Source organism: Jatropha curcas, chromosome 8 (assembly GCF_041381405.1).
Source record: "Jatropha curcas cultivar XTBG-Jc1 chromosome 8, XTBG_Jcur_1.0, whole genome shotgun sequence".
NCBI lineage: Eukaryota > Viridiplantae > Streptophyta > Magnoliopsida > Malpighiales > Euphorbiaceae > Jatropha > Jatropha curcas.
In genome coordinates, this window is record NC_143158.1 from 3,448,767 (window position 1) to 3,474,802 (window position 26,036).

Here is a 26,036-nt window from a genome sequence, read left to right on the forward strand (position 1 = left end):
TGATTTGATTGCACTGTGGATGATGTTAATTGTTATTATAATCATTGACTAATCTTAATTAATTATAAAATATGAATACATCCGACGGTTGATATTTGTACTCAATAATAACATCGAGCTAGCAATGGTTAGGATCCATTTTTGTTTTCTTCTATCTAGAACACATAACCTGTCTTTACCACGGGCCATTGTTTGTTATAACCATCTTTTAGACAAAAAAAAAAAAAAAAGAAAGTTTATATACATATCAAATCCATTATTGTCATTTCTTCCTTTAATGGAAACTTTATTGTAATAAGATTTTTTTTTTTTGATAATATCCCAAAAAGAAACAATTTTAAAGAATCATATACAGTGTGTAGATAAGTTATTTTCTTATAATATAAGATATTTATCTAGACATGAATGTGATTTTTTAATTTTAAGATGAAAACAAATAATTAATAAATTTATTTGAATAATTTATATATATTAAAGGGAAGATGCAGCCGCCTCTTAAGAATCCCCATTGTATAACCTTTACTATTTGTATTAAAAGAAGACTTCCTAGAAAAGAGCAATTTGAAATTGGAAATTATTATGCATATGCATGAATCTCTTTCTTTATCTAGAGAGTGACTATGAATTTTGATTTAAAAGGAAAAAATGAAACAAGAAACATCCAAGAAGGAAAAATATTGAACTTCCACACACACTTCATTTGAATTTAGTCTAATTCATATAAAAAGAACAAGCACTGCATGTCTGCATCTGTACCAGGTGGCTGTGTTCTTTTATTAATTTCCGCAGCAAGAAAGCGAACTGGATTGATATGTAGTGATCAGTCGCGAATCCACTTGTAAGTTATTTTCTTTTTTTTGTTGAATTTTCATAATTAAGAATCTAAAATTTAATATAAAAGCACATTATAGATAGTTTTTTCAAAAAAAAAAAAAAAAATTGCATAGACCAGTGATTGTAATATTGCATTCACAGCTTGTTGTTTCCACAGTCACCAAGTGAAGAAGTTACGTGGATGGTATATGCATGGAAATATATGACAGTCAGTGCGTTCTGCCTAAACTGTCTTTTGTCTTTTTTCTCTTTTCTATGGCTTCAATTACCATACTTTGCTTCAGCATTAAATTTTCTAAACCCCCTCAGTTACTTTTTACACCACCAATTACGGACCCTCCATTCGTAAATAATCAAAGGAAAATATATATATATATATTCAAAATATTTCTAAAAATCAATTAACAAAAATTGTTTTCCTAATCAAATAGAAAATAAATCATTTGTAGGAAAATATAACTTTCGGAAAAACTTTATTTGCATATTTAAAATTTATTATTACCCTCTAAATAAACATTTATTATATATTAATCATTGATTGGCGTCTAATTAATTAAAAAAATTGACCTTAATCTTGATATTTATCTGGATAATGCTCTTTGACAAGATTAATTAGGTTGTTCAATTTCAAATTGCTCACGATTAAAAAAATATAGAAGGGTAGAGATTACACCTCCTAATTATATAGATAAAAGAGAGGGAGGAGAAATAAAAATTTAAAAATAAAAAAAAGGAAAATAAAAAATTGACCAAAATAAATTTCAATCATTTATTTTTTATAGATAAATTCAGTTTATATATGTAGTCCATGATATTGACCATGGAAGACTAAACGAAGAAATTGCAAATAAGAATATTATTATTATTATGTCATTATCATCCGAAACTGTTGAGAAAGTGATGACTAAAAGAAGAAAATTTTTTATTACTACTCAAATATTATTAATTCGGTATTATTAAAATATTATTAATTTTTTTGTTAACTAGATGCTCAATAACTAAAATTATTAATTATATAATGCAAAATTCACGGTTTAACTAATTCTGATAATGGATTTGTTTTCTATTTTAGTATCAAAATTTCAATATTTTAGATCAAATCACAAGTGAGAATTTTTTTTCTTTTTTGTCATTTGTTAATTCTTTATAATCAATATAAATTATATGTTTTTGATTTGAATCAGTAAAATAAATTTAATGGTCGTTTGAATTAATGGACTATGTATAGAATGTAATATAAATAGCATAATCAATAAAATCTTCCATTCTATTATTTGCTTAAAATAAAATCTAATGAATTTAGTATTTTTAGAAAGAAATTAAGTAGTTTAAATTACATAAATAATAATAAAATCACATCTTTATAGGATTTGTATTTCTTTTTAAAATAATGAAAAAATCGAGATTAAGATGGATTTCAATAATTATAAGGATTTTGATATATTTGTTTCAATGAAATGAATGAATCCCTCAAATTTTATCAATTCAAACCATGATAATACATTCTTATTAAATTCAAAAATTTTTAAAAAAAATTATAAAAAATGCGAATGTGAAGATTCCCAACTCATCTGATAAGAGCGGGTTGTGGTATGATTATTTTTTTTTTTTTTCCCAAAAGCATATTAAAAAGCAATTTTGCGTATCATATAAAATGTAAATAAAAAAAAAATACTAACAATCTCGTCAAACTTGAATACTTGATCCCTAATCCGAATCCGTCCAAAAGTGTGTATGGGTCACAAGCCCTTCCGATTGGGACAACTGATTCCTTGTCTAATCAATTAGTCTGTCTAACAGTGGATTACCCATTGAAAGACATCAAAAGGAAGCAGAAACAACTGTCTTTGTATGAATTTTAAGGTCACTAGACGGAAATCAGAGAGGGTAGCCCTAATTTCAATTCCTCTTATCAGAAAACCAGTGCTAGAACCAAAATGGAAATGAAATCAATCAGATCAAAACACAAAATGGAAATGAAATCAATCAGATCAAAACACAGAAAACCGGTTTCAGTTCCCATTGGAGCCTAATGACCTAAGTAAAAAAATAAATGATATTTTGAATTTTTAGGTATAAATAAAATATTTGAGCCTTTTTTTTTTTTTTTAAGTCCAAGCATGTGAGTATTGTGTATTTGAAGTATTTATAAATTTTTTGTGTGCTTCATGTATTTAACACTTAGGCTCTAAAATTCAAATCTAAAGCTTCAACTATAAATTTGACAAATTAACTAACTAGTAATGTTATTACATTCTTCTTAAAAGAAGAATCTATATGTTAAACCCATAATATCAATTTACCTGGAACTATTTCCAGATGTTCTAATTTCATTTCAAAGATGGTAAATGAAAAATAAAAACAGAAGCAGCACAAACAATCCCAGTTTCCATATTCAATTTGATACCCATATACCTAAAATCCTAGCCCGTCAAAGCACTATTCACAGGATATCTGTCGATGCAATCAAACCACGGATTGGTGCTAGCCTTTTTGACACGTCTCATAGACTTCCAAACCAGGCTATTGCACTTGAACCCAGACCCAAACGCAATTTGCCAAACCCTGTCTCCTCTTTTCACTCTCTCCTTAGCTTCCACATAAGCCAATTCATACCATATACTGCTACTAGAAGTATTGCCAAACCTATGCAGTGTCATTCTTGATGCCTCCATGTTCTTGTCACTCAGTTCAAGGTTTCTTTGTATCTCATCTAACACAGTCTTGCTCGCTGCATGGACACAGAAGTGCTCAAATGCAAGCTTGTAATCAGGAATGTAGGGTTTTGATGATGATGGAGAGGGTGAAGCTCCATTCGTGTTGTTCTTGTTCTTGTTCCCAAATAAGTGGCTCCAAACTAAGGTGGCAAAGAAGAGAAGCTGTTCTGAGAAAGGCAACACTAGAGGTCCTAGTGTGGTTATGTTGGTTTTGAGTGCTTCTCCTCCTATTTCAATGAGGTCTTTGCTCACTTTGAGTCCCTTGAATTTTTGTCCATCTTCTTCTTGGTAAATGCACCTGATCATTCATATAACCATCAACAATTTCAGAAATTTAAAACTAATGAAATCAAACAATCAGAAATTGTCTAAAACTAGCAAACCTGAAACTACGATCATCAGCTCCTTTGTGTGTCCGAACGATGTGTTCAAGGCGGTACTTAGCACGGCGGTAGTCTCGCCGGCGATTTGACAATAACACGGCAGAGCAACCCATCCTGAAAAAGCAATTAGAAATCATCATGGACCGTTCCCGGCCTTGATACCAGTTATATCCCACCATTTCAGTGCTAACTACAACAGCATAGTTATTGGGATTGGCTTGCAACATGTCGCGGGCCAAGTCCACAGCTATAATTCCTGCACTGCAACCCATACCACCGAGATTATAGCTCAAAATGTTTCCTCTCATTTTGTAGTGATTAATCACCATAGCAGAAAGTGATGGGGTTGGGTTAAAAATACTACAATTCACTACTAGGACTCCTATGTCCTTTGGACGGACCCTTGTCTTCTCAAATAGCTCATCAAGTGCACCAAACATTACTGTTGATGCCTCAAAACGACCTTCTTTCATTGTCGCACAATTCTCTTGTGACATTACCGCTTTAGGAATGTAGGTTTCATCTCCTATTCCTGATGACTGTAGAATTCTCTTCTGAAACTGTAGAGTTGCTTCATCGTATTTCCCCGTCATTCTTGCCATCTCCATCAATTCATCTTTGCTCACCTGCATGCATAATCAAAATGTTTAATTTCCAATTTTCAAACAAATGATTCATACTGCGGATTCAAACTAGTTTGGAACTAAGAATTGGTTGTTGTTGCTGTAATCTAAATTTTCACAATACATTGGATTGAAAGTCTAAATTTTTACAGTACCAATCTTAGATTAAAGGACCACATGTATTTTCAATAAAAAACAAAAAGAAAAAAAATTATCATTTATGTCATCATGTGATCCTTCTGGTACATCGCATCTTTCACGTGAGCAAAAACCACCAATTTGTACCAACAAATTAATAGGTGCAAAAGCTGATATTAATTAATAAAATGAAAAGAAGCAAGATAATTAAACTTCTACGACAACTATTTCTTTCACCTTCAAACCTTAGACAAGCACTAGATTGTCATACTACAAATCTTAAATACAAGAAATCAAGAAATTACCTTGAGATCATCATTTGGGCGATAACAAGAAAAATCTACCAGATAAATAGACCTTGGCTTGGACATGAAATAAGCAGAAACAGTGAAGACAAAAACTCCAAAGAAAGAAAGAACAGTGACAAGATCATAACGAGCATCTTCCCAAAGCTTCTTCCACAGTTCTTCCCTACTAAGACTCCCAACCTCAGCACTAAAAACAAGCACCAAAACAGGTATAGTAGCCAAGTAAATGGCATGGTTGATAAGATAATGGTAACCCAACATCACATACTTTAGGTTAACAGATTGGAGAAAATCAGGTAATCTTCTCCTAACCCTAACAGAAAATGTCAAAGAGCCAGCATTCGGTCCTGTGGACTCAATTCCACGGTTAACAATCTCTGTAGACAAGAGATCTCTTTCATTAGCCATGTTCAGAGATTTGCTTCAATATTGATAAGAACTGGGTTTATGTGTATGTGTATATATATAAGCAAATATATTTATTTATGCTTTCTAGGTGGGAGTGTAGAGAGGGAAGTTAATGCAGGCACCAAGCTGAGCTGTAGTGTAGTTGAAGTGTCTTAAATTCTCCATTCAATGAAAGTAAAGGGTCATTTTTCAAAGTTCAAAAATGGTTGATTTTTCTTTCTTATCATAGTTTCTGAGTCAAATCTGCAATGCACTATGCCTAAAAGTAGTTAAGGGTCTTATACACTATTTACAAGCTAATCATTTCTTGATTCAGGAGAATTAATCATTCTTGATTGATTACTATAATTTAAAAAAATTAATTATTTTCTTAATCTCTATATAAAAATTTTAAACGAATACGCAAGTGTTATACCACAACCAATATGAGATTCTAAGAAAAATAAATTAGAAATATACAAACCAAAGCATCGAGAAAGTTAAGACTTTCTCTTTGATAGAAGTTGTACTTTTCCAATTTTTACAGAATTTTGGATTTTTTAAAGTCTTCTTAACTCTTTTAATTAATTAATTAATACCCACATATTCTTCTAATTCCGACTGAATTACTTTAATAATACTATACCACTTCAATGAATTGCGTTGATTGAAGTTTATTTTTCAAAAATCAACGCTAGCTTATTTTAATTTTATTATAATTTTCAATAATGAAATTTCGCTTTGCTCTAAGCACGGGATTACCCTAAACTGGTAATTTCACAGACAAGTTCTGCATCAGTATTTCATTCCATTTGTGTATAAAGTACGAGTAGTTAAGGGTCTATTTAGGCTTGGAGCCCACCACCTGGCAGGCTTAATTGTGGTTCATATCAATCTAGTAGCTATATTAAAAAAAACCCAAACAAGTTTTAAAATGAAAATGAAAAAAAAAAAAAAAAAAAAAAAGATAAATTGGACTATCTTTACCTGTTGAGCTGGTTTGTTTCTATAAATTAACTTGCAGGAAAAATATTTTTTTTATAATTTTTTATTATTCGGAATGTTACAAAAAAATATTTTCTGGACATGCATATCTTTTAATTTAATTTATAAAGAAGAAGAAGACTTGGGAAATTATATATATTTATTTATTAATGAACTGTTGGCATTGGGGTTGGGTCCCATGACCATTTATAAAAAAAGAACTCACAACTTCTGCCTACAGCTATAATTACTTGCTTCAACTTTTCAAGAATATGCACTAACATCATTTATGGCTCTACCTGGCTTTACCTGAAAAAGAAACCAAATTGAACCTGCCATCATAACTTCGATCTGCTATATTCACAAATATCTCTATACATTCTTCGCTGGATTGCTCTGTACTCTGTCAATGGAGGAACACTTCGAGCTTATGTCTAAAGCAGATTACACAAGTCAACAACATTAACCATACGTAATGGTTTTCTGTAGCTGCCTATTATAAACAAGTTTGAAAAAAATGATTAAGCACAAACTATTGAAATAGTGCATAGAATATTTATATGAAGACAACTGATTAGTTTTGTCTCTATGTAAGTAGCTTCCTGATCGAGTCTGATTGTAAGTGAAACGAAAATTCATATTCTGTCAAGAGCTTTACGTGTAAAATGCAAACTACTTGAACAAGATTTGTTTATATGTGGAACGGCAAATTCATATTTTGTTGTTTTCAAAGCCTGGTTATCAGAAACTCTGTTTTTGGACTTTTGGTTAATGATGACAATAAAATAAAGTCAGTGTGTGGACCAAGAAGCTAGTTAATCTTTGCAATGGGGTAATGGGTACGAAGTGGGGGATTGTTAAACCACTGTAAGAGTTTCATTTAGTTTCAAATTAACATACTTACAAACTGACAAGATAAAGCCTCAAAATCCTACATAAAATAAAAGCATCTAAACATTGAACAGTAGTAAAACCTAGTACCATAAACCATCACAATCTAGTAAGGTTTAGTGGGGCTCTTCTTAAATAGAGAAAGCTGTGAGAGTTTGAAAGGGTCTTTCTGAGAGATTTTGAGGTGAGGATGTACAGCAGAATTTAATAGGAGTGTCAAGCTCCGCTTAAGATAGTAGAACTCAACATTGGTCCAATTGCAGGTTTGGCCATCAGTTGTCAAGAATCAAGGATAATGAATCAGAGCCTGTCAAACCAAAGCATAACTTTATAAAGAAAACCAGGATGTAGATTAAAAGGGAAAAAAAACTCAAAAGTCAATATTGACAACATGTATTGACTTATTGACAAAAAATTTAGCCGGGTGCATTTATATTAGTCTATCAACTTGACTTGAAATGGCATAAAGGATAGGAATCTAGTGATAGTGGTTCAAATTATAGTAATACAGTCTGTTACATAAGTCTAGTGGTTGAAAGTTGAAACATTTAAGACCACTTGCACTAGTTTCTCAACCAAAAGTTCTGTAACCTGTCTATCACAAACAAACCCAAGTATGATCTTTCAGCATCAAACTCTCACCAAAGCAATGAATGTGCAACTTCAAAGCACGTATAGTTGTATTGATGTATATGTATCAAATATCAACAGCTAGAATGGACTGAGCCCAAATGGATACAATGAGTTAAAAATTGAACTCAAGCTTAGCCCAAAGGTAGAACTGGAATGCTGTAGAGATATGAAATTGAATGTAAGAATCAGAGAAGTGAGGGAAAGAAAAACATAAGTGCCACAATATGAATTAAAAAAGATATGTGAATAACAACACATGGCCCCAGTTTTAGTAGTATACCTGGAGACTACGAGGCTCGATTAAGTCAGAAATTACGGATGTTTCCTTTCTTTTTTTTTTCTGTCAAAATTTCATGACCTAAACTCATGGAACTTCATGACAGGTTGACAACTTTGACTCCAAAATCCTTCTACTGAAGAGGATAGCAAACACATGGTATCACAGATAGCTATGACAGATAGCAAACACATGGTATCACAGATAGCTATGACAGTTAGCAAACACATGAAACTTAAATATGAGTTTTAGTTTTCAAGAGCCAAGGCAGGGAATTTTTCTAGGAAAAAACAATGCAAAAGATAATGCCGATTACACCAGCTTGTTTATATGATTTTTCTTTTCTTTTTAAGGCCAAAAATACCATGTCCTATGATTTATGCTCTGAGCATTAAGAAATTTACCCTCTTATCCAATTGTTGACCTTTGTTACTCTCTTCCATTGTAGGATGAGGAAAAAATACAAGTTGAATTTCAAACAAGATTTGCACCATGCGCGGCAGAATTTCATAAGCTAGCACATCAAATTAAGAAATACAAGAAGTATTCTAAACCCTTGTTTTCTGTTAGTAAGTCTTTGCTCTTCAGCCATCCAGTGGTAAGACTATTCAAAAAGCCAATTGCCTCTTAATTCTCTTTATATATATCACATAATATGCCCGTTATATCTTTCTAAAGTATAAGTAAACATTTCCACTATGATCAGCAAACAATGATACAGTTTATGGATCAGTAGACATATCTGTTCCATGGCCGTGGCCCATGAGCACAAACGCAATGGAATTCACCTATTAAAATAACGGGATAAAGCTCATGAAGCTCCATCAACAAGAATATATATTAGCAAAATAGAAATCAAGCTACAAAAGATAAAGTTTATGACCTCAAGATTTATCCCTATCCTTTTACGCTTTGCCAACCTCTCCAACCTCCATCTCAGTATTGTCTACAAGTAAAGCATCCTCTAAATCGCCCATTGTCTCCTCATGCTCAAATTGCATGCTTATGCTTTCATTCTCAGAATTGTTTTCAATCAAATTACTATCCTCCAAGTCTGATAAATCACTGAAAGTTTCAATCTTCTTCTTCTTTCCTCTGTAACCAACAAGGCTCAGGAGTTTTTCCTTCCAAATGACCAAAGTGCCTTTCTCAATCAGCTCTTGGCCTTCGTAAGCTTCAGTAAGGAACACACTAAACCTCTTCCCCCTCTCAGAAACATAAAAAATCCCAAAATGCTTCAGAAGAAGTCTCATCAATTTTTGCGGCATCACAAACTCCCGTCTGAAGTGGGTAAGGTGATCAGTAACCAATCTCTTCTCAATAGTAAAACTAAGCAATTCGTGCATTACAGCAACAGCCCTTTTATCAAATTCTAGTGACCCAGCAATGAGTCCCCTAGCATCTGCATATGGTGACAAATAATGTCTTTTCTGGAAGTGCTCAATTTTCCCTCCATATCTATACACTTTCTTGTAATTAGGTGGAAACTTCAAAGGAAATGACAATGAAAGCAATCCTGGTTCGTGCCCACTTGCTTCAGTTATCCCTAATACCTCCTTCTCTAATTCTGTGATAGCCCAATCAGGATTCCAAGCTACAAGTTCCAAATACTCCACTCCATCCCCAGAATTAACGACCTTAAATAGTTTAGGATAGTTATGCACCCATTTGATCCTAAAATCCAAAGGCAAACCGAAATCCCTCCTAAAATGTGCAATCTTTTCCACCTGAAGTCTTTTATCAGCTGACATCATCAAACACCTAGTAACATACTCTGCAGCTTTATCTGAATTTTCCTCAATTAACCTTTCTTGTTCTTCCACTAAATCCTCAGCTGCTTTTGTCATCCCACACCATAAACTCCCCCTTTGATCTTTATACAATTCAAAAAGCTTCGGAGATTTACGAAGAAAATCAGATATTTTATGGGGTTTAGGTAGATTAATTTTGGTTCTGTGCTGTTCAAGATCTCTTACACGGATTACCATTTCTTGCTCCATCTTCAAGACTTCCATAACTGCTAGCACTTTCGAAGCTATTTTCCATTTCTCTGTGACTATTTCAAGATCGTGCACTCTCTTTTTGCTGCTTCTATCTTGAACACGCTTACTTGTTGTCATGAATCTTCCCTGCAACCAAAAGAATACAGATTCTCCAAGCCAGTTACTTCTCATAGGCAAATACACAAACACATTAGCTTCGTTCCATTTATTCAACACAAATCCAGTTTTAACGATATGGTTGGCCATTCTATAATTATGTCAAAACCAGAAACAAGTATTAGTCGACGAATGAGGTGGTTGGTCAGTATATTTGAGCTGCTATTGAACGACGAATAGATCGGCCGCGGTGAAGAAATGCGGACGACGAGTAACGGGGATGGATGGGGACAAAATTTAAAAGAAAAGAAACACGTTCGCCTTCGTGAAGAACATACAGAATAAGAAAAAATAATATTGGGCTCAGCACATTGGGCCAACTAAGTTCAGATCATTAACGACACTGATCAGCGGACTAGAAGTCTAGAGTTACCTGTCTTGTAGGCCTTGAGCCATAAATTGAGTATGTAATAATGTTTCGTTTGAACATAAAACGACGAGCTCGTCGTTTGTTTTGGTGGTGGGGTGCAGTGAGCCAACGATCTGTCGTAGAAATAATAAAATTTCTGCTTTGCATTTCAGTCCACTAGGATTTCAAATTTGACTATAAAAATAAAAATTGAACTGGCAAAACTAGTTATATCGCTGTATATATATGTACAAGCACCCACTTATATGTTCACATAAGTTGTGGTTCAAACATCATTTTGTAATAATTGATAAAGACAGTAAAAATACAGTCAACCAGTGCAAGAACTAGCATCATTATTTTATATTAATTAACTAGTGAAGTGATTGTAAAACTAGCTTTGGTTAATTTTGGTTTACTAATTTCTGATTTTTAAATCTTTGTGAAAGATTTGTAATGTTTTGTTTGCTAAAAATCAACCAATCAATCAAACTCATATTCTTGCTAAAGCGGTTGCTCCTTTAACTAGTTTTGTGAACTAGAGTTAACTCCTTCTGTTGTCAGAGGCAGCACCACTCTATGTGAAGTGGGATCAATTAACCCCGCTCAATTTTTTTTAAAAAAAAATTATAAAATAGGATTAAATTAGTAAAAAAATTAAAAATATATATATTAAGTGAAAAATTTTACAGTTTCTATTATAATTAACCCCACCAGAAAATATTTATAGCTCTGTAACTGCCTCCTATCATCTTGGGTAACAATGTTAGGTTGTGAATTTATTTATTAAGGCATGTGTAAACCATGAGGAGGGCATCTACATTGTTCTGGTACATGCATGAGAACTAGATGACTCATTTTCAAAACGAGGGAGCGTTGGTGCTTAGCTATCTAGACGACGTTTAACGGTTTAAGGGGGTTACGAGTCCAAGATGAGTTGCGCGTCTATTCCACTTAATCAATCTTTCCATAATCTTCCTGTTTATTTTCTTAATTAAATCTAGTCAAATCCAAATTCTCCATTAAGCCCCTATTTCTTTTTTTTTTACTCAATTGTTTATGATAGTCAAATATAAAAAAAAGTTATATTCATAAATTATGCACGGTAAAAGCGGGAGGAGAAGAGAAGGTAGGTCAATATATTCCTGTATAAGCATTGGAGGAGCAAAGATCGATACGGGTTGAAAAAATAATTTCAAAATTAAAGGTAACAAAATATAATATGCTTTGTTAATTTATTTAGTAAATTAAAAAAAAATTATCAATTAGATGTAGTCTGTTTAGTCTTCTCACATCTTTTAAAAAATATGGAGAGTAAGAGATTTCAAATTTGAGTTATCTCCATTATAAAAATCATCACCAATATTATTCAAAAAAAATGTAATCATAATATTAAATTATAGCCTCACCACCAAATAAAGTTTTTAGTTCAAGTCATTTCAACTATAATTTAATAAGTACAGACCGGACTACGCATTAGACCTCCCACAAAATGGGAAAAAAAAAACCATAATATTTAGTTTTATTTATTTTAAATTTTTTTTTTTCCATTTTATACAATTACAACTTTCTATATTAATTAAAAGAGAGATTAACCTTAAAATTCAAGTAAAATTCCAAACACAAAAAATAAAAGGTTTGGATATATGATCTTTACATCAATGTTAATGCTTTTGCTTTTCAGCTTAATCTTTGGACAATGACAGTCAAAGTGTTGAAACTTTTTGCAGCTATATCAAGGTTATTTTATTGTTAAGTTAGGTCAACCAGTGTGAATGTGTAATATTTTTCAAGGTAAAGACTAATCAAAGGCTAAGAAATTCAATTCAAGGGCAAATCTGACCCGTACGGCCGTGCAAAGAGCCCAAAACTAATTACACGTGAATCATAGGATTTGACGGTTAAATAATTACCAAACAAGAAATTTTATAATAACCCTAAAACGTATGTAGATGGTGACAAAATCCTATCAAGATTAATGATTATTGGTGAAAATTAATAATAATAAAACAAGGTAGATTGTGTTCTTTGTCTTTATGAGAACACCTAAATTAAAAATATATAAATTTTGACTTGAAAATTATTGTCCTGCATAGATTATGGTAAACGAAAATGAGCTTGAAAAGTACGTGTAAAGAAGCAACTAAATATGGAAACAAAAAAAATCTATGACAAGAAGTTTAAATGGTAAGATATATTTTAAATTTGTGTGGATGATCTGAATAATCAATAGATAGTCTATGAATATTAATTTCGTTTTAGGTAATTTATATATGTAAAAATAATTATGATGAAGAATAGTAAATTTTAAAAGAAATATTAATCCGTGGAAAGAAATTTTATAGTGAAGTACAAATGTAATATTGATCTGTAAAAAAAAATATTCATAATAAAGGATAGAGAAGACTCAAATATTCGACAATGGCAAAAGTGTAAAATAATATATATAAATTGAAATAATTTATTAAATATAACTCTTTATATGTTTTCTATTAAATACAATATTAATATTTTTCATTAGAGTTGATCTAAATAAAAATGATTCAAATCTCTCATAAAATAAGTTAGATTTCGTTTTTTATGAATGAAAAAATTTCAGCAAGGAGCATCATGGACCCGACACGAGGCAAACAACCTAATAGCTGAGGACATTTTTGGTATAAACATGTGCATGGAGACAAGGGCTGGTTCCCATCCTTGAACACAAACAACTTTAAAAATTTGCCGTACAAGTTGGTGGGAAAAAAGAAAATTACTACTCTGCCCTATTTTGAGAATTTTTGTTAGCTCTTTAACATGGAATTCTTGCTCGGCCGTTGAGTGAAATAACCACAAACTCGAAATAAAATTAATTTTATATTTAAAATGGTGAAAAAAAAAATAAAAGATGGAGCATGAGAATATCAAAAGTTGACAATTATATCTATGAAAATCATATTTACTTGATATACTTACAGTAATTAAGGTGCTATATATCATAGATTAAGGATGGAAGTGCACTGTGAATTTTGACCTATTTATATTCATTTTAAATCTGTTTAATTAACCATTTAAATACTCATATTCGAATCCATTTAAAATTTTAATATTCATACTGTTCTCAAGTCAATTTAAATGGGTATATATAAAATTTAAACTATAATATATTTTAAATTATTCAAATCCAAATTTATTTAAAATATAACTTTTACCGATAATAGACTGAGATTTTGTTGCTTTCAGATTTTTGATAGGATAGGAGGGAAACAAGACAACACTCACCTTCTCTCCTTCTCCTTCACGTGAGGCAAGCTAGGGTTGTGCGATTCCGGTTCTGATTCGGTTCTCAACAAGAATTAGAACCATAATCATAACCAAATGACTTAAGAGTTAGAATCAGAATCGAACCATAATTCAATTTTTATTAAATTTGGAACCACAATCATAACCAAATGACTTAAGAACTAGAATCAGAATCGAACTATAATTCGGTTCGATTTTGATTCGATTTTTTTATTCTGGTTCCAATTCTAGTTCCCCATTAAAAATTGTATTGATATCATGTTTTTTTAAATTAAAAAGATTATAATATTAAACTAAAAATTGTAGTATATGATAATTGAAGAAATTCATCTATAACAATTATAATAATAACATAAAGTTATAATTATATATAATTAACTATACTATTATTAGTTATTACAAAGATAATAATTATTATATTATTTGAATTAATTGTTATAACCACATATGATACAAAGTACACATGTTTTAGAAATATTGTAATTATAAATTATAATGCTATTAAAATATTATTAGTTTTAGAAATAATTGCAATTGTATAATTGTAATAATAATACAAACTAAAACTATGACTAAAAAGCTATAATTAAATTTTTATTAGAATACTAATACATTTATATGATTAATTGCTTATAATTATATACATACAATAAATCTACACAATTATATATATATATATATATATATATATATATATATATATATAAAGTTATATAGGAAAAAAATATATGTCTAAATTGAAAATTGAATTAAATTTAAGTTTTCCAACTTAAATATCAAATTCATTGTTAATTAATAATTAATAAAGTGTACTTCAATCAATTACACTTAGAGTCTCACATCATCTTATTATTTTATCACTAAATAGTAATACAAGTTTTAATTTAAATATTAAATAACAATTTTTCCTAAAGGTTTTCAATTAAATAATTTATCTTAAAATTAAAATTATATATTTATTAATTGATTTTTTGGTTCGGTTCGGATCCTGTTTGATTTAGTTCAGTTTTGGTTAAGTTCTTAATAAGAATTAGAACCAGAACCGAACATATATTTTTTTGGTGCAAGTTTCAATTCTGGATCTTAAAATGATTCTTTTTCAATTCAGATCGGTTCTGTGATCCGGTTCGAAGCCCCTAGTAACCATGCGCAACAGAAGTATCGTTTTCCAGGCGAGTTTTTTTTTCTTTTTTCTGTTTTTTTTTTTTTTAATTTTTAAATCATCAAGCTATCACCTGCGGACAAAACCATTGTAGTAAAGTCCAACCGATGAAATATCGTAAACAATGACGTCAAACAAAAGGTTATCGTACATTTTTTATTTCTCAACCACAAGAGTTACAATTTTGTGGTATATTAAAATTTCCAAAATATTTATTGTCTTTAAAATTATAAAATTTAGTAATATTATAAATCTTTATATACTTTACTCATAATTTTTAATATTTATTAGTAATATATCCGTGCTATTCATGATTAAAAAAAATTTAAAAAATAAAATTGAGAAGAATATATATATATATATATATATATATATATATATATATATATATATATATATATATATATATATATATATATATATAATTTATAGATTTTTGAATAAAAATTTCCTTTATTATGCTATTACAAAATATTATAAAGATATATCAATAGCAAAAAAATATATAGCTTGATTTTTATTATTAAATTTTTTATTATTAAAATAAAAATTAGTAGATAGACTTGTGTTCAGGAATATTAAAAATATTAAAATTTATATAGATAAATAAATAAATAAAATTAAAAGGTGGTATAATTCATTAAATCTTATTTATTTTAAAATTAATGAAAAATAATTAACTCATTATTTCATTAAAATTCATGAATGAATAATTTATTTAATATGTCATTAAAATTCAACTTATCATATTATTAATATCATAATTAATCAATTACATTTAACATAAGTTAATTTAATACAAAAATTTTTAATTTTTTAATATAAAATGATAACTGTCCATGTCATTAAAATTTATGCATTATATTTATTTATATCATTAACAATTATATAAATTGTTACTTAACACACTATTAATTCTTTAATGTTATATTTATCAATTACATGTAAGACGATTTAATTTAATCATAAATTAAATTATTTCTAAATAAATATAAAAATAAACAATTAAGTCATACACATGTCATTAATTTGAAATCTTACGTGGTAATACCAAGGAAAATTCTATATATATATATATATATATATATATATATATATATATGATAGTTTACGCTTACAAAAACATGTTAAATAATCTTTAAAAATGAAGACAAAAAAAAGTTAAGAGTAAGAACTACTAATCGTATTAGTGAAAATAGTTGAAATGTAGAAAATTTTGAACTTTCAAAAATAAAAGAATAATATATTTAAAAGCATTTATCAATTTATATTTGCCAAGAATACAAAACAATATGCTGATAAGTATTTTTAAAAAAACTAAAGTGTTTCTTGAGGGTAAATAAATGAAAACGTTTAAATAAGAAACGTTAAAGATACATTAACAATCGTTAGAGTAAACATTTGTTACTTCATAAATTTGAGAGTAAACATTTGTTACAAAGCAATATATTAATTGAATAATTCATTGTTATTAAACTTTATCATTTTTGAAAAACTAATAATTAATAATAATTACTTAAAGCCATTAATACATTTTAAATCAAACCAAACTACAAACACTAATTCAAAATTAATCCAAACCAAACCAATATATTAATACATTAAATAATCAAACCAAATCAAATCAAAAACGCTAATTCAAATTAAATCCAAACTAAACCAATATATTAAATACATCAAATAATCAAATCAAATCAAACCAAAACTACCAATTCAAAATAAATCCAAACTAAACAAAACCACGCCAATACATTAATACATTCAATAATCAAATTAAACCATGATAAGTGGAAGCATAATTGGAGGAATAAGCCACATGTCAAATTAAAATACCAAGTAGATATGCCACATGTCAACTTTTTCAGGGAAAAAAAAAACTTACTTTATATATAAGTGTTTAATTCATTTAAATTTATTAAATAAAATATTTAATAATTACAGTTTTCCATTACTATTTCTTTTTCAAATTAATCGTGTATTATTATTTTTTTTCTACAAGAGATCATAGTTTGTATATATACAATTGAATAACTAATTGATTAACATTAACCATATGATTATGAAAAATAATTGGTTTTCTGAATTGTAATTAATGAAAATAAATTAGATAAAATTATGGGATAAAATTTTATTGCCGTTATAAAGGTTAGAAAGATATTTTAAGTGATAAATTACATATATAAGATATTTTGAATTAACCATTATTAGTTGGAATGGAGTGGTTGAGACGCTTTCTCCCTTAATTAAAGTTATCGAATTTAAATTATTTGAAATATTTAATGTTTAAAAGAATTAATAAAAAAAACATTACACGACATTTAGGGTCTGTTCGACAAAATTAGCTGTTTTGATAACTGTTAGTTGTTTTAGTAGCATTTAACTTTAACTATTAGCTAGTTAAAAATTAAACGTTACAAGAATTAACTTTTCACAAAATCCTACCATAACCTCTAAAATTGAACAATTTTAAGTAGTGTATAGCGTTTTCAACGTTAAAAACTACTTAAAAAGCTGTTATCAAATACAATCTTGATTTCTGCAAATTAAAAAATAATCAAATTTAAAATTAAAACTAAATCAATTGCATTTAATTCATAAAAAAAAAACCTTAGTATCCACTGTTGGATATCAGCTCTGATACCACTCGTTGGATATAAGTGTAGTGATAAACTCTAAGATTGATTAATAGTTTATAACACCAAGAATAATAATGGGAAAGACAACCAAAATAATACTAACACAAAACATCAAATATATTTGTATTAATAAGAAGGAAACATTCACAAAGCTTAAGGAAAGGATTACTTACTTGGTTTTTGCTTGGTGTTTGCTTGGTTGTACAAATGAGGTGAGGGGTGGTATTTATAGGCATTTTCACCTCCTTAATGTACGACTAAGATTTGTTTACAAAAATGGACGGTCTAGATTACAAGGAACATTCTAGAGTTAGGTAAGATATTTTCATTACATCTCATGTGTGGAGAATTGTGGAGTATTTTAGAATGTGGACTTGGACCTCTAACTTTAGGCTTAAGGCTTTCCAAGTCTTGGCTTATTATAGCAGTCCATTTTGGTGGTGACTAAATTAATCGGTGATATTTTAATACTCTCCCTCAACGATTAATTTCTATTTCTTCATCATTCCCAATTGTTGGCGAAAATCTTCATATTTATTTGTGTTTAAACTCTTTGTAAAAATATCGGCTGGTTGATCCTCCGTCTTGATATATTTTATTTTAATCTCTCCTTGTAGAACCTTCTCTCTGATAAAGTGATAGTGAACCTCCACGTGTTTTGTTCTCGCATGAAACACCGGATTCTCAACCATTTGTATAGCCGAACGATTATCACAATTTAACGGAATTGGATAGTCGATGGGTTGATGCAGATCGTTCATAAGCTGTGATAACCAAACACTTTCCTGAGCTGCTGTTGCTGCTGCCCGATACTCAGCTTCTGTTGTGGAAAGTGACACTGTAGGTTGTCTTTTGATGCACCAAGATATTACTCCTGAACCAATACTAAATGTATAGCCTGTTGTCGAGCGCCAAGTGTCGTGATCTCCTGCATAATCAGCATCGCAATATCCTTCCAACTTGATAATTTCACCTCTCTTGTAAAAGATCCCATAATCGATTGTATTTTTGACATATCTCAATATTCTTCGAACTGCTTCCAAGTGAGGTTTCTTAGGCTTCTGCATAAATCGGCTGACTACTCCAACTGCAAAGGAAATGTCCGGTCGTGTCATAGTGAGATAGATTAGGCTTCCCACTAGTTGTCTATACATAGTAGCATCTTCGAGATCATTCCCTTCATGAGCACACAGCTTGATATTAGCATCCATTGGAGTAGATATTGGCTTGCATTCCATCATTCCAAACCTCTTCAGTAGATCTCTTGCATATTTCTGTTGTCCGAGGTACAAACCTTCCTTGGCTTCTTCTATCTCCAATCCAAGGAAATGCCTGAGCTTTCCTAGCTCTTTCATCTTGAAATGAGTAGCCAAATTCTCTCGGATGAGTTGAATCTCTTCACTGTTGTCGCCAGTGACTATTATATCATCAACGTATACTAGCACTATAGCTAGTCTTCCTTCTCGATCTTTCACAAACAAACTGGAGTCTGCTTGTGTCATAACGTATCCATTCTTGATAAAGAATTCTGCAATCTTGCCATACCAATCCCTCGGTGCTTGTTTTAGACCATAAAGAGCTTTCCTTAGCTTGCACACATAGTTAGGGTTCTCACGACTTCTGAACCCTGGTGGTTGGTCCATGTAGATTTCACGATCAACTTCACCATGTAAGAATGCGTTCTTCACATCCATCTGCCACAAAGGCCATGACTTACTAGCTGCTAAAGCTAGTAATACTCGCACAGTAGTGATCTTGGCAACTGGATTAAATGTCTCATCATAGTCCAAGCCATACTGCTGAGAAAATCCATGAGCAACTAGTCTTGCTTTGTATCACTCAATTGATCCATCCAGGCGAGTTTTGATTTTGTAGACCCATTTGCAAGAGATAGGTTTCACATCTTTTGGTTTTGGCACTAATTCCCATGTTTGATTTTCCTCCAAAGCAGCAATTTCTTCTTCCATTGCAGTAGTCCACTCCATTTTCTTTGATGCTTCTTCATAAGTTGTTGGCTTCTTTATTTCTGCTATAGCAGCATTTGCATATTTTGGATTAGGCCTTCTTTCTCGAACCGATCGCGAAGTAGAGGATAATCTGGATCTTGTTCTTCTTAACTTAGCTGCTGTTGTTCGTATGCACCTATCTTCCATGGGCTCTTTGATTTCTCTTGAACTCTGGATGGCTCTCCTTGACCTTTCTCTGGGATGAACTCTCCCTCTCCAATCTTCTTTTCAACTTTTTCTTGAATTTCTTTTGAGTCTGGTAGCAGAGTTGCTTGAGATGACCACCAAGATGATGCCTCATCAAAAACCACGTTTCTTGAAATATGGCACTTGTTAGTTATAGGATCACAACATCTCCAGCATTTTCTTTGCTCATCATAACCAACGAATATGCAGCGAAGTGCCTTTTTGTCAAACTTGCTTCGAAGTTCATCCGGAATGAAGACATAACACACACATCCAAAAACGCGAAAATGACTTACAGTTGGTTTAATGTTCCACAGTTTCTGGAATGGGGATGTAAACTCCAGTCTTGCTTGAGGTAGTCTGTTGGTGACGTACAAAACTGTCTTCATGCACTCTGCCCAAAATCTAGCTGGCACATTCTTCGCATGGAGCAAACTCCTGCAAATCTCCACTAAGTGTCGATTTCTCTCAGCAACTCCATTTTGCTGCGGTGTTCTTGGACATGTGAATTGCCTTCGAATGCCTTGCTCTTGGCAATATTTAGTGAATTCATCAGACGTGTACTCTCTACCATTGTCGGTGCGAAGGCATCTAATTTTATTTTTGACTTCTTTCTCAACTTTGTTCTTGAAAGCTTTGAATTTTTCAAAAACTTCCGACTTCTCTACCATGAAATCTACCCAAACATATCTGGAGTAGTCGTCGATGAAAGTAATCATGTACCTCATATTACTGTTTGTAGGTTGCTTGATCTGTCCAAGAACATTTGAATGTATTAACTCCAATGGCACATTGGCTCTATGTTTTGACTCTTCAAAGGGAAGTTGGTGAGCTTTTCCATATTGGCATCCAGCACATATAGTGTCTTCTCGGCATTCCAACTGAGGAAGACCTTTAAGCATGGACTTCTTCATCATCACCTTAAGCTTGTGATAACTAACATGTCCCAGACGAGCGTGCCACAAATCAGCTATCTCATTCTTTCTTGTTCTGTCAACATAGGCTTCTTGTGCTGACATAACGTAGATTGATTCTACTCGCCGTCCTTCCATGACTGGATCTCCAATTAATTTAAGGTTTCGATAAACCTTAACATTATCAGGACTGAACACCACATAATTACCTGCACTTGCTATTTGTGATACAGAGAGCAAGTTTTTCTTCATCCTTGGCACATGGTAAACCATTTGTAACTCCATTTTCTCCTTACTGGAGGGAGAAACAATGGTTGTCTTTCCAATGTGAGCTATTGGCAATCTCGTGTTATTTGTTGTGACTACAACATAACCTCCATCATAATCGGATACATCCGATAATTTCTCCTTGTTTCCTGTCATGTGATTAGAACTTCTAGAATCAACTATCCAATCATCATCATAGTTGATTCTATCACTTACAGATATTAATGACGACTCCTGCTCGGGTCCTTTCATCAACATCTCTACTGGCTTCTGTGGCGAATATTCTTCCTCCTGAATAAAGAAATTGTGAATATCCCATTCCTCTTCACTTTGTTGCTCGTTCTAGGTTGATGCTCTGTTTCCTTCTACTCGTCTGCTTCGACATTCTCGGGCGAAATGTCCTCTTTTGTTACACTTATAGCAACGATCACTTTCTCGCCAGTCGTCTTTCCTTTGTCTTGGCCTTGCTCTCCCTTGCTGTGATGGTCTCCACTTTTGGTTTCTCCATCCTTGTTGATTGCTCCTTTCTTTTCCACCATCTACTCTCGCAACGTTTCGAAATCCCCTCTTTTTAGCAAAGAGAGTTTTCTCATCATCCTTCAAGGCTACTTTAGACATTTTTCGTCTAAAGTCTCTTCATTGGACAATATATTCTCTAACTCGTCTAAGGTTAGTTGTGTAGCCCAACCACGAGTAGCAGTCACAAGACCCTTAAATTCAGGTCTTAGACCATGGATGATGATCCTCCTCATCCTTCTCTCATTGATCTCATTATCTGGATCTAATTTCGAAATCTCCTCACATAAAGATTTTACTTTAGAAAAGTATTGACTTACAGTGAGGTTCTGTTACGAGATGGAGAACAACTCGTTTTCGAGCTGTTGCAATTTTGCTTCGTTCTTCTTGGCGAAAGCAGACTTGAGAATGTCCCATGCTTCCTTTGGTGTTTTAGCCGACTTGATCCGTTGCATCTGCTCATCTTCTACTGCAACTGTCAGCACATACATCGCCTTCCCGCATTTTGTCTCCCACTCTTTCAGAGCTTTCGCATCCCCAACTGGTGGTGTAGTATTATCTCCTCCGACGATATCCCATAAGTCTTGACCTATGAGATAATATCTCATACGGGTACTCCAGTTCCCGTAATTGTTGCTATTTAGCTTCTCGATGCTATTAGCAACTCTAGAAAAATCCGTCATAAGGTACTAGTATTCCTGACACTAACCAAGGCACAATGGTCCTTGACCAATCAAGATCACAATCCTTGCTTGTGAATCTTGCTTCAACAACAGTCCCTGACTATTAATTCCAGCAGAGTAACGATACTCTACACTTATAAATGAACACCACAAATACCACAGCTACAACAACTACCACCACAACCAGGCTCTTATACCACTTGTTGGATATCAGCTCTGATACCACTTATTGGATATAAGTGTAGTAATAAACTCCAAGATTGATTAATAATTTATAACACCAAGAATAATAAAGGGAAAGACAATCAAAATAATACTAACACAAAACACCAAATATATTTGTATTAATAAGAAGGAAACATTCACAAAGCTTAAGAAAAGGATTATTTACTTGATTCTTGCTTGGTGTTTGCTTGGTTATACAAATGAGGTGAGGGGTGGTATTTATAGGCATTTTCACTTCCTCAATGTACGGCTAAGATTTGTTTATAAAAATGGACGGTCTAGATTACAAGGAACATTCTAGAGTTAGGCAAAATATTTTCATTACATCTCATGTGTGAAGAATTGTGAAGTATTCTAGAATGTGGGCTTGGACCTCCAATTTTGGGCTTAAGACTTCTCAAATCTTGACTTATTATAGCAGCCTATTTTAGTGTGACTAAATTAATCGGTGATATTTTAATATCCACAAGATATGTAATCGTGTCAATAAATTGACTTAAACCAAAAATAATTAATATTAATCATCAACATTCTTTTTCCTTCTTGTTCTACGAATTTCTAACATAAAAAATGAAACACAAGCGTAAAAACGCGAGTTGTTACAAATTCTGCCCCAAAAATAGCACAGCACTGCGAGTGCACAGTACCTGCCGTACAATAGAGTGAAAAAGAAAGCTTTTCAAAACCATGATGGGACAAGGAAAGCTCGCCCCACCTGTGTCCCGTCAACCTTTTCATCCACGTGTTAAATAAAGCTCTGTTTCTAAAAAACCATAAATCCATTTCCATAAAATAATAATAATAATAATAATTAATAATAACAGAGCACATGTTTATAATCCGCGACTCTCCCCGTCTCCCGCGTTGCCACATCATCATATTCTTACATTTGACACGTGCCGCTGATCTACTACGATCCACTCTGACTTCCAAATCAACACGCTTGGATCTTCAAATCACTGAGATCTCTCTTGTTATATAAATCTCTCACCAGAGCCGCCATTTTTTATTATCCACCACAGCACTCGACCACCGTCGTCCTCTTCCTCGACAAGTACTAAAATATAGTAATTAAAAAAGAAAAAAAAAATCCATGTTGAAACCAGCAACATCGTCAGCGTCATCACCCGAGCAAATTTCTTCTGACAGAAATGAGCCGAAATACAAAGGTGTAAGAAAGCGAAAGTGGGGGAAATGGGTGTCGGAAATCCGGTTGCCGAACAGTCGGGAAAGAATCTGGTTAGGATCTTACGACACACCGGAAAAGGCAGCGCGAGCATTTGATGCAGCTTTGTATTGTCTACGTGGCCGAGGTGCAAAATTCAATTTTCCAGATAATCCCCCGGATAATATTGACGGTGGACAGTCACTGAGTCCACAAGAAATCCAAGCGGTAGCGTCTAGGTATGCAAATGAGAACCCGAACCCAAATGCAACCACAACTAGGATGAGTCGCACAGGAGAATCATCATCGCAAGCAATGGATCAGTACGCTTCGTCGTCTGAGGACAATGCAATAGATTGGTCGTTTCTTAACTCACTGGGTTCTAACGAAGGTGTTTCAAAATTTGAACTTTATTCAGTACTGGATAATATGGGTAATGAATATTTTCCTCCGCCACCGCCACCGCCATTTGATGACGGTGAAGATCATAATACTGGGAACGATGATCATAATGGGGACGAGGATTATTCACAGCAATCATTTCTTTGGAATTTTAATTGAAGTAAGTTCGGCGAATTTTAGCTGCTGGAGTTGCTGATTCTCTCTTTTTTTTTTTTTTTTTTTTTTTGCGCCAAGCTGTAAGTTTAGTAGGAGAGAAATAGACCAGTCTTTTTGTGCCATCTCCAGCAGTTACACATACAAGCCAACTGCTATATGTAGAACCAAGTAAATGATGGTGCACATTTACAGTAGGATGCCTATAGTTTTTATGGGGTGGCATGTTAATATAATTAATAAATAATATGCCATTTCCTATATGTGATATTTTTGTCCTACGCAAGTAATTAATTAATGCTACTCTTTTAGACCAAGGGGAAGGACCCAGCAATTCTACATCTTACCTGTTGCAACAGTTATTAGCCTTTAACTAAATAGTCGTTAAAAATAAAAGTGTTCAATAAAAATAGTTGTTTGATTGACAATAAATTTAAAATAACGAAAAAGGATATTGAAATATTCACCTATAATTTTCAATTAAATTCATTATAAAAAAATGATTTCACTGTATCTAAATTTTCAAAACTTGAGGGAGCAAAAATTGAAAAACTCACTATTTTATAAATAAAATGGAAAATTTTTAATATTTTATGGGATCAATATTTTTAATTTTTAATATTTGTTTTAGTTTAAATACAAATATATAAATAACATTTTTTTTATTATTAAATATAAGTAAGCCAAACATAAAGATAATAAAACACGTATGTGAAGGATTTTATATTAATTAAGGATAATGATAAGATTGTAAAAAAAATTAGTAAAAAAAGTGAAACATTTGCTAAGATAACGTTTTAAAAACACTCTATAGACTTCTGAAAGTTACTCTATATATATCAAGCTATTGAACATAATAATTTAGAGAAATAGTGTTTTGACTAGTTCAAAACACTAAACGTTATTACCTAACAAGCTACTCCTTTCAACCCATTGAATCTTCCAATTGATGAGAAAAAAAACCCATATTTTAAGATAATGAATTAACTTAATGAGAATGAATAATTCTTTATAATGTGTGTATGAAAAGCATTTTATTAATTAAAACTAACCTTAATAATTAGAATTAATGGTGTTTGATTCTTAATTTCTCACATGCAATATTAATAATAAGTCTGTGAACTGAATTTACAAACATAGTGTGATAGGAAAAAAGAGAGCCAAATGCCCATCTAAATCCAGTGACATTTTCAATTTTTTTAAAATTATGTTTAATAAGTCTGCTAAAAAAAATTAATAAGTGTTTTTTTTTTAATTTTCATATAGTTTTATGCATTAAAGAAAAAAATAGAGAGAAAGGTGAGTGGTTGGAGTCAGAAACAGGAGATGGGAAGGAAACATCGAACATGGTCTTATATCTTAAAACACCCAATAGCTTTTAACCCACGTGAAAAATTAACCTCATTACTAGTGTTTGTGTTTCCCACTCAAAACGTAAAATATGTAAGTTCCACAACCTTTGTGTTTTCCCTTTTCAGACGGGGGACCCGGCTGTCTCTTTAAGTTCTGCTAATATATTTTTAAATATTACTTTAAAAAAAAAAAAAAAATTTAATGTGCTGATGAGTGTAAAAGAAAATCTAAAATTAAATATTCCATCTCTGTGTAACCTTTACTAATGAATATGCATGAATTTTGATATTTTGATATTTCTGTTATTTTTAAACCTGTTTACATAGGTATGAAATGAACTTATAATTATGGAATCGAATCAATGATCATTGAGATTAATTAGCAAAATCAACAAAATTTATTT

At 31.7% G+C, this 26,036-nt stretch overlaps 3 protein-coding genes across 6 annotated transcripts; 1 reads left to right on the forward strand and 2 right to left on the reverse strand.

Annotated features, from left to right (window-relative positions):
• Positions 1-3,054: 3,054 nt before the first annotated feature.
• On the reverse strand, positions 3,055-5,534 carry KCS10 (3-ketoacyl-CoA synthase 10). The gene is made up of 3 exons (XM_012221774.4): positions 5,001-5,534; positions 3,935-4,560; positions 3,055-3,849 (listed from the first exon to the last, which is right to left on the reverse strand). Exons 1-3 carry the CDS (start codon positions 5,409-5,411, stop codon positions 3,258-3,260), a joined length of 1,629 nt encoding a protein of 542 aa, XP_012077164.1. The 5' UTR covers positions 5,412-5,534; the 3' UTR covers positions 3,055-3,257.
• Positions 5,535-7,228: 1,694 nt separating this feature from the next.
• On the reverse strand, positions 7,229-10,691 carry LOC105638057 (Ubiquitin carboxyl-terminal hydrolase family protein). 4 transcript variants are annotated; one of them, XR_016322288.1, is made up of 3 exons: positions 9,059-10,691; positions 7,908-8,311; positions 7,229-7,572 (listed from the first exon to the last, which is right to left on the reverse strand). XR_016322288.1 is itself a non-coding variant. In XM_020680760.3 (2 exons), the coding sequence occupies exon 1, from the start codon at positions 10,422-10,424 to the stop codon at positions 9,081-9,083; it is 1,344 nt and encodes a 447-aa protein (XP_020536419.1). In that variant the 5' UTR covers positions 10,425-10,691; the 3' UTR covers positions 7,229-7,572; positions 9,059-9,080. The 4 variants fall into 4 exon arrangements, 2 of the variants coding, with proteins under 2 accessions (XP_020536419.1, XP_012077165.1); XR_016322287.1 differs by lacking the exon at positions 7,229-7,572 and having other exon boundaries at positions 7,605-8,054; positions 8,179-8,311; XM_020680760.3 differs by lacking the exon at positions 7,908-8,311.
• A 12,865-nt stretch (positions 10,692-23,556) lies between these two features.
• LOC105638058 (Integrase-type DNA-binding superfamily protein) lies at positions 23,557-24,597 on the forward strand. Its single transcript, XM_012221776.4, has one exon. It carries the CDS (start codon positions 23,654-23,656, stop codon positions 24,284-24,286), a length of 633 nt encoding a protein of 210 aa, XP_012077166.1. The 5' UTR covers positions 23,557-23,653; the 3' UTR covers positions 24,287-24,597.
• Positions 24,598-26,036: the final 1,439 nt, after the last annotated feature.